Raw genomic sequence first — 18,800 nt, 5'->3', positions numbered from 1 at the left:
TTAAAGGAAGGTGAAGATTAACGAAGAGAAGGAAGACTGTCAGCATCGACTAATGAGGAAACAGTGGCCCAAGTCCAGAGACTGGTGGAGGAAGACTAGAATTACCATTTATGTGATAGCTACTAAAGGTGGAGTCTCACATGGTTTGGCATTTTCAATTTTAAGCAAACGTCTTGGCTTAAAGCAAGCTTTTGGCTTTGTTGGTGTCCAAAGTGGTGTATGATCAACTAGCTCAAAGGGCTGATCTTTGCCTCAGTCTTTTAACCAAGATCAAAGCTAATGAACTCAATTTTATGGAATGAATTGTAGCTGGAGATGAGTCTTGAATTTACCAGTAGGATCCAGAGAGCAAGGCCTAATCAAATAGTAGTTTCTGAGGGGATTAACTGGGCTGGTTAATTTAAACCAGAGAGGATAGATAAAAGGTTTATGGTGACTGTTTGTGGGGATTACAAAGCAGTAATCTTGATAGATTTTCTTGAAGGATACAAGATGATTTGAGGGGTTTATTATTAAGAAGTGTTAAGAAAATTAAAAACTGCATTGGTGAGAAAAAGGCAAGGAAAGTTTCACCAAGGATTTTTCCCATCATGACAATGCACCTAACGTTCTTTATGGGTAGCGAGGACTGTCCTACAAGAATTTCCTTGGGAAACCTTATCCCATCCACCCTACAGCCCTTCTCTTGCCCCTCCAGACCTCTCTTTGTCTGCTAAACTCAAGGACATTGAACAGGAACATGATTTGAGTCCCTCAGCATTGCCAAAACTGCTGGTCTGTCATGGTATAAATCAAAGAGCACCAAATTCTTTAGGGGAGCGCTAGAGAAATGGAAGCACTGCCTTCAGAATTGTATAGACCTAGATAGAGGAGTCCTGATGGGCTGCTGTAGGATAAGCACTGGACTGCTAACCACAATTCTATGGTTCAAACCCACCAGCTGCTCCTTGGAAACACTATCCAGGGTTGCTCTGAGTCAGAACTGACTCAACAGCAAGCAACCAACAATAAGAGACAAAGGCTTAGGTTGAGAAACAATAGCTTCATATTTAGATATTTGTGTTTAATAAAGATTTCTATGATTTTAAAGATACAAAGTTATAAGTAGTATTATCTCTTTTTAGTGTTTGTTTTTTTTAAACAAAACTGAAATTGAAATAAGTTAATGAACTTTTCCAAAGTTTTTCCATTTAGAAATTAGTAAAGGCAAAATTCACAATGAAGTACTCTTATTTGATATTCCACACTCGTCTAATGTGTTTGATTTTAAGAAAAGTGCATCTTCTGTGAAAACAATGTGATTTATGTGTGAGAGGTAATCCAAATGACATTTTGTAAAACCAGCCATCTCTTCTTCATCCTAGAGTATTTCAAGGCAGAGGTGTCTAGCTATTAGAGTTGGTAAACTTGAGTAATTAAATCTATATACATACAACCTTGCTTGCTGAAAGTGAAAATGACTTAAAACATTTACTGATGAAGGTCAAAGAGCACAGCCTTCGGTATGGATTACATCTCAATGTAAAGAAAGCAAAAATCCTCACCACTGGACCAATAAACAACATTCTTATCAATGGAGAAAAGATTGAAGTTGTCAAGGACTTCATTCTTCTTGGATCAACTATCAACACTCACGGAAGCAACAGTCAGGAGATCAGACGACGTATTGTATCAGGCAAATCTGCAGCACAGGAACTTTTTAAAGTGTTGAAAAGCAAAGATGTTAGGTTGAGGACTATGGTGTGCTTGACCCAAGCCGTGGCATTATCAATAACCTCATATGCATGCGAAAGCTGGACAGTAAATAAGGAAGACCGTAGAAGAATTGATGCTTTTGCATTGTGGTGTTGGAGGAGAATATTGAAAGTGCCATGGACTTCCAGAAGAACCAATAGATCTGTGTTGTAAGAAGTGCAGCCAGAGTACTCCTTGAAGGCCAAAATGGCCAAACTTCGTCTCTCATACTGTAGACATACTGTGAGGAGGGACCAGTCTCTGGAGAAGGATATCATGTTTGGTAAGGGAGCTCTGGTAGCGTATTGGTTACGAATCAGGCTGCGAACCACAAGGTCAGCAGTTCGAAACTACCAGCTGTTCTTGTGGGAGAAAGATGAGGCTTTCTGCTCCCGTAAAGATTTACAGCCTCGGAAACCCTGTACAGGGTTGCTATGAGTCAGAACCGACGCCACAGCACATAACAACAACAACAACAAGGTAGAGGGTCAGAGAAAAAGAGGAAAACCTCCAACGAGATGGATTGGCCAAGTGGCAGCATGGATGGACTCAAAGCGTGGCAACAGTAGTGAGGTTGGCCCAGGATCAGGCAGTGTTTCATTCTGCTGTGCATAAAGTCGCTGTGGATCGGTACCAACTTGAAGGCACCTAACAACAACAACAACAACAACAACTGGGGATCAAGGAATTCCAGATGTTTTTCAGATTAGTCTCTCCTCATTCTGGAAATAAGAGAGTGAAGTCCATGAAGAAAGTGTGTTCACCCAGGAAGCTGAATTAGTTTATGAAGAGTCTAAATTGTTTTAAATGCTACCCAGAGCACCTTGAAAGAAAGGCGTCTGGAGCACAGCTCTCCTCTGACACCCAAAGGCCCTGTGAGCCCTAGTCAGTTCTGTCTAACTGGTGGTGATGGACATGGCGCCCTCAGTCATTTATGAAGACTGCATCATTGATGAACTCTCATTAAAGCATGAACTGTGGCTTATCTTTTTAGGCAATTTCTAGAAATGGGATGCGTGTACAACATTTCATTTGCATCTTATTAATTGCCATTGTAACAAATTACATAGATTTTCAAATGATGGGCAGGGGTCAGTATGTATCTATGAAATAAGTGAAATTAAGATTATGCTTGATTCTTATCCTTGCTAAAGGAATGCAAAACAATGCCAGTGATCTCAGAGAAAGTCCTAGGATCAAGACTCTTTTCATCTTTGGTATACGATTTGATGAATAGAACAGGAGAAATTTAGCAGAGAAATAATAAAAGCATTATGATCTCAGCGATGTATACTGTAATCCTTGACAATTATTATTTTTTTTTATTGTGAACTGAATGATAGTTTACATGGGAGAACATCGACTTTACACCATAGTTTCATTGCAATGATCACAGTCTCCTCGGTGTATCATCATTCAACAGTATTTGCTTCCATTTTTGGAGGGTGGGCGTGGAAAGATGTACACAAAAACACTCAGGAATAGATAACAATTTAAACAACCAAAGAGCACCTTCTGCAAGCCTGTGCTGCCAGCACTTAGTCCTTTTCTTTCCTTGAGTCTGGAGTCCTCAGCTGCTCCCTCTCTCCATGTCCCCATCTCTGCCTCCATCTGTGGTGTTGCTGCTTCTTTGGATAGGGTCCCACATTCCGCTTGTGCTCTTCTGCCTTATGGTCCTAGAGTCCTCTATTGCTGGACTGTAAGCTTAACTATTCTCCCGGTTTTCTTACAAAACTTCTACCTTTACAGTTGTGACAGTCGCTTGACAATTATTTTTGTCAAATTGTCCACAGAACAAACTGGAAGTCTTTTTTTTTTTTTGGTGTGTGGGGGGGTGCAGTTCTAAACGTGCCATCTATTACCTGTCAACTGTTTTCTGTTGTCTGATTTCTCATAAGGATAAATGATTTTTTTGTGGCATTCCTTCAGAATACAGAAGAGTTGCAATGTTTCTGCCATTTTTATACATACACCCAAGCAAGATCCATCCAAGTGTATGTCCAAGTTTTTGCTATTGAAATATTTTCATATGGTGGGTGAGGTCTGTCTGTAAATTGTTAGACAATTTAAACAATCTTTCATCCTTCTGGTGTGGTGCTGTGAGTTAATGCGCTGCACTGCAAAGACAATTTTAACCACAAGGTTGGTGGTTCAAGCTCACCAGCTGCTCCTTGGAAATCCTATACAGAGTTGCTATGGGTTGGGACCAACTTGATGGCACTTAACAACAACATCCTCCTCCTAGCCACAGAACAATCTGTGAGATGGTTAGGGATGATGTTGTTAAGTGCCATTAATCAGTTCTGACTTATAGTAATGCTGTGTAGGGTTTATGAGGAGCAGCTGGTTAGCTTGAACTGCCGACCTTGTGGTTCAAACCAACCTTGTAGTCCAGCACATATTTTTCTTGTTTTGAAGTTAGAACACAAGATATGAGACTGAAGTCTTACCTTAAGCCAGTACAGAGGAATCCTCTCTACTAGTTCTATGTGTTCTCCTCCTCTACTCCTCCCAACCTCTCTGAATAATTCACCTAATTGGTTGATATCTATCTAAAGTTAATATGTCAGGAGACTACAATCAGTCTCCTTTTGTCTTTCTGTAGAATAAAAGTGAATGGACAGAATTTGACTGCTGAGGTTTTTTTTTTTACTCTTTAAAACAGTTGTATCTATTTCTGGCATACATAAACAAGGTATATTCTTATACGAGGTAGCCTGAGTTCTAGATTCTCAGTCCAAGTTTCTCTTCTTCCGTGTTTCAGTCCCAGTTAGCATTGACCACATTTTAATTTCCCTGAATTTACTGCCAGGATCCTTGTTACTGAGTTGCTTTGGTTCTGAAGGAATGTTACCTACTTTGACAAGCCAAACAAATGCCAGGCAACTTTTCCATACATTTTTAATCTTGTTTTATATTTGTATTGTAATCTCCCACTAAAAAGAATCAATTGGAAAAGTCTAGAAGGCTGTAAAGCTGGATTTACAGAATGGGCAGTATTGCTTAAATTGGCTTTTGGAGGTTGTCTTTTTACACTAGAGGTAACAAGGGGCAGATTATAGTAGTACCTAACGCCAACCTGTTCCAACAGGCTGCATCTTCCTTTGTACAAATTTAAAAAGAATGGGTCCTCACGCAAGCATTTCAAATCCAGAAACAAATTTGAAAAAAATTGCTACAACATGTTGACTGATTTCTTGCCAAGTCAGACACTGAGAATTTCTTCTTGATCAGCTCTTACACAAAGAAAATTAAAGAGGTAAAAGCATGTAACCTTTTTATTAAAAAATTAAACTTCACTACCCTCTTAAAGGAATCCTGGTGTGGTGCTGTGGGTTAATGTGCTGGACTGCAAAGTCTCTTTGAACCACAAGGTCGGCCGTTCAAGCTCACCAGCTGGCTTCTCAGAAATCCTAGTCGGAACTGACTCGACAGTACTTAAAAATAACAACACCCTCTTAAAACTCTTCTGCCAAACTCTTCTGCTTTTACATTTTTCTCTTTACTATTAGATCCTCTTCTCCCTCTCCTGCCATTTTCTTTATTTCTAATCCTCCTCTGTAATGTACACAGTTGCTGTTGATACAAAGATATATCTTGGAGAAACAGCATTCTGGAGATAGTATATTTAGATATACAGATTCAAACTAGCAGAATGGTTAAAAACATTAAAAATAAAAATGCTTGTCAGCAATGGAAAGAAAGCTGTTTGTAGCCAGCAGGTGAGCTGGAGAAGACTACAGGGCGTGGTGGAGATAGTAATAAATTAACTGGCAAGCCAAAAACTATTAAAAAAAAAAAATTCAACTATTTCATACCATAGAGGCATGACAGCTATGAAAAAAGGAGTGCCCCAGGGAATTCTTTTGGAGTTTGATTTTTTAAAATATGTTTGACATGAAAAATGTTTTAGTACAAATAAAGCAACTGGTATTAAACTTACGGGGGGGGTGTGTGGAATTGTGGTTTAGAGTTTGTATGAATAATGCATGATATTTAAAGAAAGAACAGCTCTCAAATGTTCCAGGAGGCAGTCCATGTTGGTTGGAATGGTGATTTTTTTCTCCCCCCGTATTTGAAGCATCATTAATTCAGCATCATTTTGTGATTTTTTTTTTTTTTTTTAACCTGATAAGATGTAGACCAAAGAAATACCATTTTGTTTAGATTCGGATATTCTTTCTTCAGATAATTTAGTTTCAATATCAAGAAGATCTGTAGAATTATTTAAGCATAAAGTGACAGTCATTTACGATAAAAAATAATTTGGCCTAGTTATCTTTTTTAAAAAGCTCATATAGCACTGCAAACCAAAAATCAACCTCATGGAAGGGGAAAAACAAGATCAGATATTTTGAACATTACTCCATAGGAGACCAACACAATATAATGTTAGTGAATGCATTGTAGCAGCGCCCCGTATGCAATCAGAAGCCAATTGTTACTGGACTGTGTACAGACACACACTGTGCTCAATGGTCTGATGAGGTATTATGGATATGATGCAAAGAGACTGTGTAGATTAGAAGCTAACAATTTGTTAAAAGTGAAAGCAACTTAACATTTACATTGGGCCAGCTGAGTGAGTAGCTAGCTCTTCATGTAGCAAGCAGGATGAGTTCCAAGGAACTGGGAAGCTTCCAGGTCTTACTGTCCATGCAGAAAAAACACAAAACAAAACAAAAAGGTTTTATTGCTTTCCAGTGGACAACCTTTAATAAATACTCTGATGCTTTCTAAACCGTCTCTTCATTATTACTTTCATCCTGTTCGTGTGCAACAGTTCAGGCAAAGCAGTGTGATTATTATAAATGTCAAAAATGTGTGGAGGGACAGCCTATTAAAATCTAGCCTGAAGGTAGTAGATGACACTGATTTTAAATAAGTAGCTGAAGCCTAATTGATAGTCCATTAAATCACTGATACTGTGTCATTTGTCCATAAGTGTTCGTTTAGAGTATAGTTACTACTATCATGATGCACTTCTCCTCACTTGGTCTTGCTTTTTCAAGCCACGACTGGTCGCCTATTTTTGTTAGGTCACAGAGGGTACTTCATGTGCCCTATTTGGTCTTGGTGTGGAGTGGGATATAGCATTGATCTTTGCTGAAGCATGTTCAATCTCTGCCAGGCTCTTGATGTGGATATCTCATGTAAAATGTGTGGTTATTTAATCAAATTATCACCAAAGAGTATTGGCTGAGTGCCTAGTATGCATGATTCTGTGTTAGGTTCTACCAGACATGAATCCAGAAAAGTGTGCTCTCTACTCCTTGGGATACGAGGCATTTCTGAATGGTAGCAGATAAGATCAGCTGCCTTCTCACCACTTTCACATCGAAAAGGTTGCATTTTAATGTTTTCTTTGTTTATTAAATAAAGTTTACAGTTATGAACAGCCAGTAGTTCATAGCCTCTCTCTCTCTCTTTCTCTCTCTCTCTCTTTAAGATTCTTAAGACTCTTCCTTGCCTATCAAGCCAAAATGTTTTTGTTGCTCTAATATAAAAGACTCAATGCTTTCTCAGTGTACTGAGTGTCAGCCTGGCTTTAAGATATTTTTTTACTCTTAAAAAAATGATGTATTACAAGATTTGTAATGGAGTGAACATGCTTGAATTGCACATTTAATTTTTTTAACATCACATTCATGTTTTGCCAGTTTGCCTACCAGCTATCTGTTAACAAAAAGTTCCAAGGCAGCAATGCACGTCTGTGCCCAACGAAGCCTTTTGTTTCTGCAGATGTTTGGGCTTAGAGCAATGTTGTAAAGCTCAGGCAATCCAAGGACCATGTTTGTACTTGTCTGCTGTGATTCCCTGTGCATTGTCTAAACCTGCATGCATTGTTCTCTCTGACAGGTGATAACTACCCTGTACAGTTCATTCCATCAACAATGGCAGCTGCTGCTGCTTCTGGACTCAGCCCTTTACAGCTTCAGGTAAGTGCCAGAAGAAAAAAATGTGGGATGCAAGCCAGTGCTTTAGTGGGAAACTGCTAACCAGCTGTATGCTAAATAATGGCTTGAATGTTAAATAATTTTTTAAGTATAACCCAGAAGGATTAACACCTTAAGTGCTTATCATACTGCAAATGAAGAGAAAACTGCCAGTTTCAATGTTTTTAAAGGAAAAAATTAACTTTATGACTTAATACTCTGCATTCTCCAACAGGTGAGTGAATAGCCTCATAGTATTTTTTAGGGCTTATTGTTATTGAATATCTTAGTTTTTTCCATATCAGTTTTGCATCCTTTCTCCATTTATGTCAAGATTGGTGTTTATTAATAAGCATCAAAACAGTGAATGATGCTGTGTAAGTATATTCTTTCTTGTAGATCATAGACTAAGTGGTTGCTTCTCAAGTTGTTTGAGAAGTGTTTGGTAAAAATGAAACATGCTGCTTCTAAATATGGGTATTTCATCCTTTCCAGGGTCAAACCAACTTCTAGATTAGTGTCCTTTACTTGGCAAAGCTAAACATGTGGAAAAGTGTTTTGGAAGTTGATAAAAATTCATCTGCACTTTATTTTCTTCACATGTAAAATGAGAGGCTTGGAGTAAGACCAGATGATCTTTATACCCTCCTAACACTAAATTTTAATTGGAAAGTAACTTTCTAGAAATGAATACATATTTAACAAATAAAAGCAAAAAGATACGGTCATTAAAATGTCTATGAAACCTTCAGCATTTAAATGTTTAGAAAATAAATGCAAATAAACAACTTGCATTTCCATACAGGGGAAAGTATATTAAAGATAGTATTTTGCTTTTAGAATTTACTGATGATTATATTTTTGCTTTCTTAACAATACAAAGATTAGCATCTAGCTTGGCATCTTTATTTCTAGATTGCTTTTCTTTATGGGAGTTGAACTTAAAAAGTGTACAAATATTGTACTAGGAAAAAATCCTTTTGAACTTTTTCAAATGAACCTGAAAATACAAGGCAAAAGAACCCAAGGGATCATTTTCTCAACACTTTGAGAAGTTTTTGTCATAAGCCTAGTTCAGAAAGCCATGAAAATATTATCCACTAAGGACTAGCCAAGCTAGAAATGTTGCCTACCAGGAGCAGTGGTTCTACCTTTCATCTAAGCCTTCACCGTTTCCACTACTAACCCTGGAACCTATTACAGTTGTTAAAAACAGAAAAAGAAACCTTACTCATAGTAAATCTTACCTATTCCTCCTTTTCCTATAACTGTGTTATAGAGTGTTCTTCTCAAATCAAGAGACAGAAATAAGAAAACAGTACCATTGTTTGATCCTACAGCCAAGGGAGTGTCTGGTTTTCGTGAGAGTTTCTGGATTCTAACTCTTCTATTTTTGATTCTTTGTTGTGGAGATTTAGAAGTACGTTTTCTGTTTCGTGAGTTCTGACAATGTGTTTTGTCTTTTTGTTTGTTTGTTTCTGACTATGCTACTAAACAGTTGGGTCATGTCTCTCACCCACAAATTAACCCAAGGCTAAAGGGCCTAAGTGACCATTTTGGCAGGAGTTTGGACACCTTTGAACATGGTGGTGGCCACTCTTACAACCACAAACAGGTTGAGGTATGAATGCTTCCATTGGTGCTTCATTGGGTGGGGGTCTGGATTGCTTAGTCAGGCTTTCTTTGAAGCTGGAAAACATTCAACCTAAACACCAAAGCCTAATCTTTTCTCTCATCCCTAGGAGCCTCTTCTTTTGCTCCTTTTCTTCCAGAGAAAAAGGAAAACCCCCAAAACAATGCCCCTGAACTAGAGTGTCTTCAAAATCTTTCTTCTTCTCATTCTTTTATCCATTCTTATATATAGTGCTATATAGTGTTTTCTTTATAATAATAATAAAAAGTAAAGATTTTTATCTCATTTGACCATATTATAACTTTATAAATTTAATCCTATAAAGTATAATCTTGCTTTTCTAGAGTAAAAACTGTGGTTCAGGGCAGTCAAATTCTTTCACTAAGGTGACAGAATGTTCATGAAGTCAGGGTTTTTACCCACAATTTCTAACTGTACCTAATTCAGGTTTCCTAACTGAGTTTTCTCAGACTGAAATATGTGTGGGTGCTGGGGTCTAAATGGCTGCTTTTCATCCTGGTAAGCTTCTTAGCATGCTTTTCATACTTAGTCTCCCAATAAAGTCCTCTCTTGTGTGTGTGTGTGTGTGTGTGTGTGTGCACGCATGAGAGATATTCTTTCTTTTGAATCTCTTTGAAACTGCTGTCTGCTACAAATACCCAATCCTGCTCTTTCCAATTTCATGGTTAATTCCTTTCCTGTATCATTGGAGTCTCTCTCTGGGGCTATCAGATAATTGTTGGGGTGTCAGCTAGCTGTTGAATCAAACAAGGGGGAAAAATGGAAACAAGTTACCTCCGACTAAAGCACATTTTAATTTTCTGGATTAGATCTCATACCAAATTTTATATCCTTGGTTGGGAAACTCAACCCAACTAAAGGCAATAATGACAACTTGTTGTTGTTGTTAAGTGCCGTCGAGTCGGGTCCGACCCATAGCGACCCTGTACAGGGTTTCCGAGGCTGTAAATCTTTACGGGAGCAGATCGCCTCATCTTTCTCACGCGGAGCAGCTGGTAGTTTTGAACTGCTGACCTTCCGGTTCGCAGCCCGATTCGTAACCACTACGCTACTAGGAAGGTTATATTCATTACCTATTGACTCTGCCAGTTGTGTGACTGGCACAAGACTGGTCACAGCTGAATTCTGTTGTCGGTGGCACCTGACAACAACACCACGATGGTTACTATGTAATCAATACAGAGTCTCTTTGACATTATTTTTTTCTCTTTGAATTTACTTTTTGGAATATAATAGAGGACGCTCCCTCCTACAAATAAGAATAGGACAAGATCAAAGGCCACCTTGGAAGTCGCCTAAGGAAGAGTTCCAGAGCATGTTGCCTGCCTGCCTCTTTCGCTTTCACTTTGATATGTGAGGTACACAGGGGTTTCCACCCAGACATGAGCAGACATATACGATTAGCATATTTTCTGTCTTTTATACATCCAAAAGAAATACCTTTTCTAAGAGAGAGTACCTTATTTCTTGGCATCCTGAAAAACTACTATGCACAGGAGAGTTCAACAGGTAACCGGACATTAGGAAGCAGTCTTTCTGTATGATGACAGTTCGTTCGTGAGTGTACCCACTTAGGACATACGGCATCAGAAACATTTGAGTACTTGGAAGAATGTGAAAGCAGGTGGCCTTCAGTTGGACCCAAGATCTCAGCTCCAAATTTTATTTTTTGTTAGGGTTCTGTGTTCTATCCCATCAACCTTCCCTTAACTAGTTTTCTACCAAATCTCTTAATTTGCCTAATTTTTTACAAGGTTGGCTTCTCTCCTCCCTTACCATCACCAACGCCTATGTTGAATCTGGCTTTTGTTGGGTTTCTGGAAACCATCATGTCATATATGTGAGTACCAGGTCTGTGTAGTGCTGTATCAGTGAAGATCAAGAAGCATGACATGTGCCACATGCTTGCTTTAATTAGGTTGAATAGGGAACCCGTTAATGCAGGAAGACCATAGGTTTGCAGTTCAAGCTTGAGAGTTTCCTTGGTTTTTGTGTATCCATGCTCTGTTTGCTTGCTCTCATTTTTATACCTTTTCCTGTATGCCCAGAAACCTTTGATCTGTTTGCTTATATGGCACATTTGTTATAAAAGATCGACTTTATATGAAAGGCAGATGTCCCAAACGTTCTGGTATAAGTATAATATACTTATTGGGAAATCCAAATACACAGTTGTTGTGTTATTGTTTGATGCTGAGGTGGTTCTGACTCATTGTGACCCTGTATAGAGTTTTCAAGAGCAGATGGTAGGTTTTAACTGCCAACCTTGTGCTTATCCTACGTCACATAATGTCTCATTAGCGTGCCTTTAAAAAAAAAGATCCAATCAATACAGTGGATGCCAAGTGCATCTGCTGGGTCAGGTAAATTCAGAGCAAAGAAATCAACTCAGAAGGCTATGGTGATGGTTTGGGGGAACTCCTAAAGTGTAATCTTGATAGATTTTCTTGAAGGACACAGAATGATTTATTGGAGAGAAGTTACAGGAAAATTAACAACTGCATCATTGTGATAAAAGGCCAGGAAAGTTGTGCTGAGGAATTTTTTCCGTCACAACAATGCACTCCTCATTCTTGGATGGTAGAAAGGGCTGTCCCATAAGAATTTCATTGGGAAACTTTACCTCATCCACCCTACAGCCCTGATCTTGCCCCATCAGACTTATTTTGTTCCCCAAACTCAAAGAACATTGAAAATGAACATGATTTGTGTCCCTCTAGTAGGGACCGTCAAAAGTGCCAATCTGTAGAGATGGCAGTTAGAGAAGACAGAATTCTTTGGGGAAGCCTAGAGAACTGGAAACACTGCCTTCAGTAGTGTATTGACCTAGATGGAGGAGATGTTGAAAAACAATTTCTTAAAAATATATTTTTACTTAATAAATGTTTTTTGACTTTTTAGCAATAGTTTTTTTTTTTTGTTTTGTTTTTGTTTTTTTGCTTACCCTCATATTTATAATTTTTGTAGTGGGTTTTTTTTTTTAGGACTTTTGGTATGGCACTGAAGGATCAGCACTGGACTATGAACCGCAAGGTCGGCAATTCAAACCTACCAGCTGCTCCTTGGAAATCCTATACAGGGTCACTATGATTCGAAACCAACTCGACAGCACTTAACAACAACAATAGTGTTTTGCACCTTGGAAGCCTGAAATTTTGTTTCCAAGTGGGGAACAGATATTTTAAATGGGGAAAAATGTTCCTTACATTAGCAAATTTCAGTTTTTTCTTTCTTTCTTTAAAATAAGAAAGACACAGCAAAGACTTTACTTTGGCACTGCTGTACTGATGGAAGACACAGTTTTCGCTGCCTCAGGGGCACAATAGTACGAGAGAGAAGGCCAGAGGAATGCTATTTTTAGTTGAGCGGTTCAGCAGATGGAGGTGTGAATCCTCATATATCTGAAGGGTAAGGGACTTGAACCATTAATTTTGATAATGTATTTAACCCTGGGAACAATCAGAAACTGTAACTCTGAGGTTACAATGTTTTTGACCTTTAGAGAACAGAAAGAATTTGCTGCATACAGTAAACAACATATTATATTACTACTTATTCTAATTTTCTCACCCAGTATAAATTTCAGGTCCAGTTGCCATTTGCTTTCCTCAGCTATGTTAGCATTGGTCCTCCAAGTAAGTGAAAAAGAATGTTAAAGAAGGGGAACCAGTATAATGAGGCAGTCATGTAAATATGGCCTTTGCGTAGCTAAGATGCTATATTGTTTCTGAATAAATATTGTCTCAGGAACTAAGCTCTTAGTGACTTTTTTTAAATGAAAAAGTAGTTCCATTGTATTGACTCATTTTGTGTCATTGGTTTCAACATGAGAGATGCTTAAAATAATTTTGTTTTGTTTTGTTTTTAATTGGGTGTAATGCTGCCTCATAGTTTTAGCTTATATTAAACACAATCTGTCACCATATCAAGCGAAGTGACACACCTGTCTCATGCCTTCTTATTAAATGATGCTTCTCTTCAGCAAATACAGCAGTTAAATATCACACAGCTTAAGAATTTCTAATTAAAATATCTCCACGTGTCAGCATATTGGTAATGCATTATTTTAATCCATTTATTTTGTTTATGAAACAGTGACATATGTTTAGATTGTGAAATATATGAGCCTTAAAAATCACTTTATTCAAGAAAATTAATTCCTACAATACTGTCTCTGTAATGTGTTCACTCACCCAGTCAGTCACTGGCGGTACTGCCAGTCTTAATGTCGGTTAGACACACCAGTTTCGTCTGCAAAACAGTCTTGCAGAAAAACAATAACAGTTCTCTTTTCATAGCTCCAGATGATAGGGCTGCTTCTTTTTCTTCTTCTTTTTTGCTTTACTCTTTTCTTCCACATTAATTCACACCTCTTTCCACAAACACTTTTTGTTGCGTTTTTTTTTTTTTTTCTTTTTTCTTTTAATACAATGAAGGATGAGACTGAGTATGTGTATAAGGGATTCTGAAAGACCAATCCAAATTAAAAACAAGCTAGTTACCTTTTCAAAGTTAGACACAGTGATTTGTTTGTCAGCAGGGAGATGTTTGGGTCAGGCCTGAGATAAAGTGACTGTCAGCAGTTATTCCTACAAGACAAGTAATTTCACTCAATGTATTTCTGACAGATTGCTCACTTCTCTGAATCACCAGAGAAAACAAACTTAATATTGTTACAGGCAGAGTTTCTGTCTTCATTAGCCTCTGAGAATGATTTTTATCGTACAAAGTCCACCAAGCTTTAGTTGGAACATATTTTAACAGACTAGTTCTTCTAATGATAGTATGGGTAGTAGCCTAAATGAAAGGAATTGTAGATGAAAATTCAGAAATATCCATATAAATACATTTTCACTCTTATGTCATGGCCATTCTGTGTAGTTTAGGGGAGATTTGGGAGAAATGGTGTAATTCGAGCTTTAAAATACTAGGAAAACCTGTCAGCTATATAAGTTATTCTTGAGTGAAACTATTAAAAATAGTCTTGCCAAGTTTGCAGAGATGAAGGAGAACAATTGAGAATTTTGCAAAGTGAATAGAAACACATATTTTATTTAAATGATATTGTCAATTTTCAGGCTACAAATGGAAAGTGAAGAAGTACCCATCAGCATTGGAAAGACTCAATTTCTGTTTCAGTTCCAGACTGAAGCTTGATTAGGTTGTATTTAGATGGTCTACTCTGGCTCAGACCTGTGTTCTTGTTTGCAACCATCAACACGCCTCAGTGATGTGAGGAGATGGGAGGGCAAATTCGCTTTGCTGGGGAGGCTTGAGAGACTCTGGTATCTAACAGAGTTGTGGGTTGAATAAATAATTGATTAGAGTGACCTATTACTGGCTACCCAATGGTGACAGAGGAATGCACTGTTTCAAAGCTTGTTTTGAGGATGCCAACCATGGAGTTGTGCTTTGAGGAGAAATGTTTGCTTTTCTTTCAATAAGCTTCCAGTCACCCCTTCTGACTCTTTGACTTTAAAGAATGTGATGATACCTAGGAAGATCATTTTAAGCAGACTTAGACGAGTTTCAGGATAATGAAATGAGTTTCACTTTGGGAATCAGAACCTTGGAGTTTTGACGATGACTTGTTAGTTATGTCGTCTGAGACTATTCTCAAATTCGCTGTTTTTCCATTTTTTCATTATTAAAAAGACATAATGCTTATTTTTGAGTTGTTGTGACTAGTAAAAACGAAGTATGGACTAGATGTTCCATAAATGTCAACTAAGTCATCGTCAGAATAGAACAAAACTCTCCAACACACCATTCAGAGAATTCTACTCTAGCTTTGCTGTTGAGCCAAGTGTCTAATCTACTGGGGTTGGAGTTACTGAATTTACAACTTACCTTTTTTGCTTACTGCATTCTGCACATTGCCTTACACATGCTTGATAAATATTTGTTATATTAATGGAATGGATTAATTTAATCTTTTGGGACCACCTAAAGTCTTGGTGTGACGCTGTGGGTTAATGGCGCCAGACTGCAAAGCCATTTGGACTGCAAGGTCGGTGGTTCAAGCTCACCAGCTGCTCCTCGGAAACCCTATACAGGGCCGCTATGGGTCGGAACCGACTCAATGGCACTTCACAACAACAACAACAAAGAAGTCCCAGCCTTCTTTAAAAACTTTTTGGGACATGTTTCATCAAATGCTCTTGTAGTTCAATCCCTGTTTTAGTTCTAAGTAAACTTCTTCAGAAAAATTGCAGGCACCAAGTGAATACTGATGTAGGATAAAGAAATGTAGACAGATCAGAGAAGCATGTAAAATACAAAGATAATTTCTGTCGTTTGAACATTTGACATATCATTGTATTACTCAATGAAGTAGAATGTTTATACCGCTCACCCACAAGTGAAAACATTAGATAAAATGACATTTTCTATGATAATTTGATTTTCAGCTAATTGCCCTGAACTGCAAGATAGGTTTGAACTGCAAGGTTGGCTCTTCAAGCTCACCAGCCACTCCTTGGAAACCCTATATGGGGTTGCTGTGAGTCAGAACTGACTTGAGGGCACTTAGCAACAAGAAGAAGCCAAAAAGTCAAGGGAGTTTACTCTTTTCAGATAAACCCTGGTAATAACTATGCTTAAGTTACTTGGCTGGTGAAATGTTTAGCTTTGCTCACAGGAATTGTTCAGTAGGACCAGAATCGTAGAGTTAAAAAAAAACACCAACAATGTAGCCTTCTCCCTCAAAGTAAGGTTCTTACTAACAGTCATTTCTCTCCAGCCCTAATAATTAACCCACTCAACAGGGGACTCCCATTGTGTGAATGTATATTTAAATAGACGGCTATAAGATGCAAAGGTTTCTAAAGTAATGACAGGTATTTCTAGTTCTTTTTTATAAAAGGAAAAAAACCCAACAAATTGGAGTTTGGTTGAGATTGATTCTGTTTGGAGCTGAATTGTATTTGGATGTATTGGAAGATTTTAAAACAAAATATTCTAGTGTTTTAGGAAATTCTTTATTCCATTTTCCAACCACAGAATAAGTCAATATATGCAACATTTAAGAAATTTAAATCATAAGAAGGCATAATTAAATATTTTGACATGTTAGATAACAGAACAGACTGAGCCGGACAAAAAACATTTTTAAAGTGATACGTTAATAGAAAGGGGTTGAGAAGCCAAGATCAAAAGAATGGGTTTCCCCTCTAATAGACTTTCCCCAGCAAAGGAGTACAACTTGTGCTTAATAGAACTGATGCATAGTTATGTTATCACTATGCCTTGCTTTAATTTTATGTGTTATTGGTAGAAGAGTTCATGTGCTATAGCTCTCTTGTTTGTACAAATCTACCTACATTGTAAATTCAAATAAAATATATAGCAATATTTTAACTTCCTGTACTGATTTGAAGACATTTTACTTTATCTGGCTATTCTAGGTTATTGTTTTGTTATTAAGTGCCATGGAGTTGGTTCTAACTCATAGCGACCCTGTACAGGGTTTCCAAGGAACAGCTGCTGAGTTTGAACCACTGACCTTATAGTTCAAACCAACTTTGTGGTCCAGTGGTTCATCCCACAGATCCTCTTGTGTATCGTCTGAGCTCAGATGGCACTAATGATAGATTATTTTCTTAATTAAATATAAAGAAATAAGCACATAGTAAATATCTACTGCATACTCTTTACTGGGTGTGTATGGATAAAACTTTCATTGTTCCCTTGTAATTGACAATAGCAGTCAAGTCAAAATAGTTTTGCATCTTTTTTCCAGTGTTATAAACACCAGTAGCTTTAGAATAAGCACTGAACTGCAAGGTCTGTTTGAATCCCAAGGTTGGTCGTTCGTACTCACCAGCCACTCCTCAGAAACCCTTTACAGGGTCGCTGTGACTCCAAACCAACTCATTGACACTTAACAACAAGTGGCTTATGCAGAAGAAAGATGTGGCAAGCTGTTTCTTGCCACATCTACAACCTTATGACCCCTATGGTCAGTTCTACTTTGAGACTAGAACGCAATGGGTCTTGATTTAATGCCTTTGTAAAAGTCGCAAAACCGGCGGTTCAAACCTACCAGCCGCTCCTCAGAAACCCTGTACAGGGTTGCTATACGTTGAACCAACTTGAAGGCACTTAACAACATTTCATAATCATTTCATGTGGGTTTAACTAAGGACTTGCATTTCCACTTAATAGATGGAAAAAGGGAAGCAGAATATCACCAAATAAATTTCCTAAGGCTTTCAGTCTCTTGGTCACTTGGTTAAGCAAATATTGAAACTAGAATTCTTAATTTCCAGAACACTGATTAAAATGCATTCCTCACCATGCATTTCTATTACAACACCAGCTGTGATACCTGTACCTAACCTATCCTGGAGGCCATACTATTTAAATTAACCTAGACTATGATCCTTTGTACCTTGTCAGTGACAGTGACATGTCTAAAGCTGTTGACCTTGAGCAGTTTAAACTAAAGCAACCAATAAATAAGGTGTAGATGTGTATGAAAAGCATACTGATGAAAATGTATCCCTATGTTTGACTGTCTTCAAACTCTACTAACTGGCATACAGTACTCATTTGAAACCAGTTTTAAATATAGCTGCTTTTTTTTTTTTTTCCAAAAAAAATGTTTTATTGTGAAATATGTGATCATTTACATGGGAGAACATTAGCTTTACATTCATCCTATCATATATCGTTTCACTGCCATGGTTACAATCCCCTCCATGCATCACCAACCAACCAAAGGATATACCCTGCAAGCCTGCCCCCGGTCATCAGCACATAGCTCTTCTCGCTCTCTGGGTCTACAGTCGACAGCCGTTCCATCTCTCCACATCATCGTCTCTGCCTCCATCTCTGGCATCACTGTTTCTTTGGGTAGGGTCCCACACTCCATTCTTCTCTCTTGATAGTCCCAGGGACCTCTGCTCCTAGACTGCAAAGTCAATCACTCCCCTCCTTTTGCTACAAAACATCCACCTTTACATTTCCAACCCTCACAATCAGTCCTGATAACAATTATTCACTATTGTACCACAAGAGACCTAGCCCCATCTCCTTTCATCAGCCCCGCCCAGACAGATTGAATACTACTCAGTAGAGATTCTACCTTACTCCATGTCCTCTAGATCTAGGCTCCCTCTTGAAAGCTTGTAAGCTAGTCACTTCTTGCCTTTGTAGCCCCCTGTCTGCTCTGTGTATGGAGGTGGGGAGATTTACTTTTTTTTTTTTCCTTAAATGTTTTATTGTGAATTACATGATAGTTTACATGGGAGAACATTAGTTTTACATTCATTCTATCGTATATTGTCTCTTGCCATGGTTACAATCCCCTCTATGCAATCCTTCCCCAGTACCCCCCAGGTCTTCAGCACATAGTCACACTCCCTCTCTGGATCTAAAGTCTCCAGCTGCTCCATCGCTCCACGTCATCATTCAGTCTAGGAGCAGAGGTCCCTAGGACCATCAAGGGAGAAGAGCAGAGAGTGAGACCCTAC

General features: G+C 38.2%; 1 protein-coding gene across 5 annotated transcripts in view; it reads left to right on the top strand.

Moving 5' to 3' along the window:
• Nucleotides 1–18,800, top strand: part of SOX6 (SRY (sex determining region Y)-box 6) — a 691,777-nt gene that overhangs the window by 507,379 nt on the left and 165,598 nt on the right. For 3 of the 5 annotated variants that reach the window (XM_006865786.1, XM_006865787.1, XM_006865788.1), the window contains one exon: nucleotides 7,594–7,673. In XM_006865786.1, coding sequence (XP_006865848.1) covers nucleotides 7,594–7,673 — 80 coding nt within the window. Of the gene's footprint in view, nucleotides 1–7,593; nucleotides 7,674–9,168; nucleotides 9,292–18,800 lie in introns of all 5 variants that reach the window. The other 2 variants (XM_006865785.1, XM_006865784.1) reach the window with 1 other exon arrangement.

This window comes from Chrysochloris asiatica, unplaced genomic scaffold (assembly GCF_000296735.1).
Source record: "Chrysochloris asiatica unplaced genomic scaffold, ChrAsi1.0 scaffold00083, whole genome shotgun sequence".
NCBI lineage: Eukaryota > Metazoa > Chordata > Mammalia > Afrosoricida > Chrysochloridae > Chrysochloris > Chrysochloris asiatica.
Note: the sequence above shows the minus strand (reverse complement) of the source record. Positions and strands in the feature narration are given on the sequence as shown.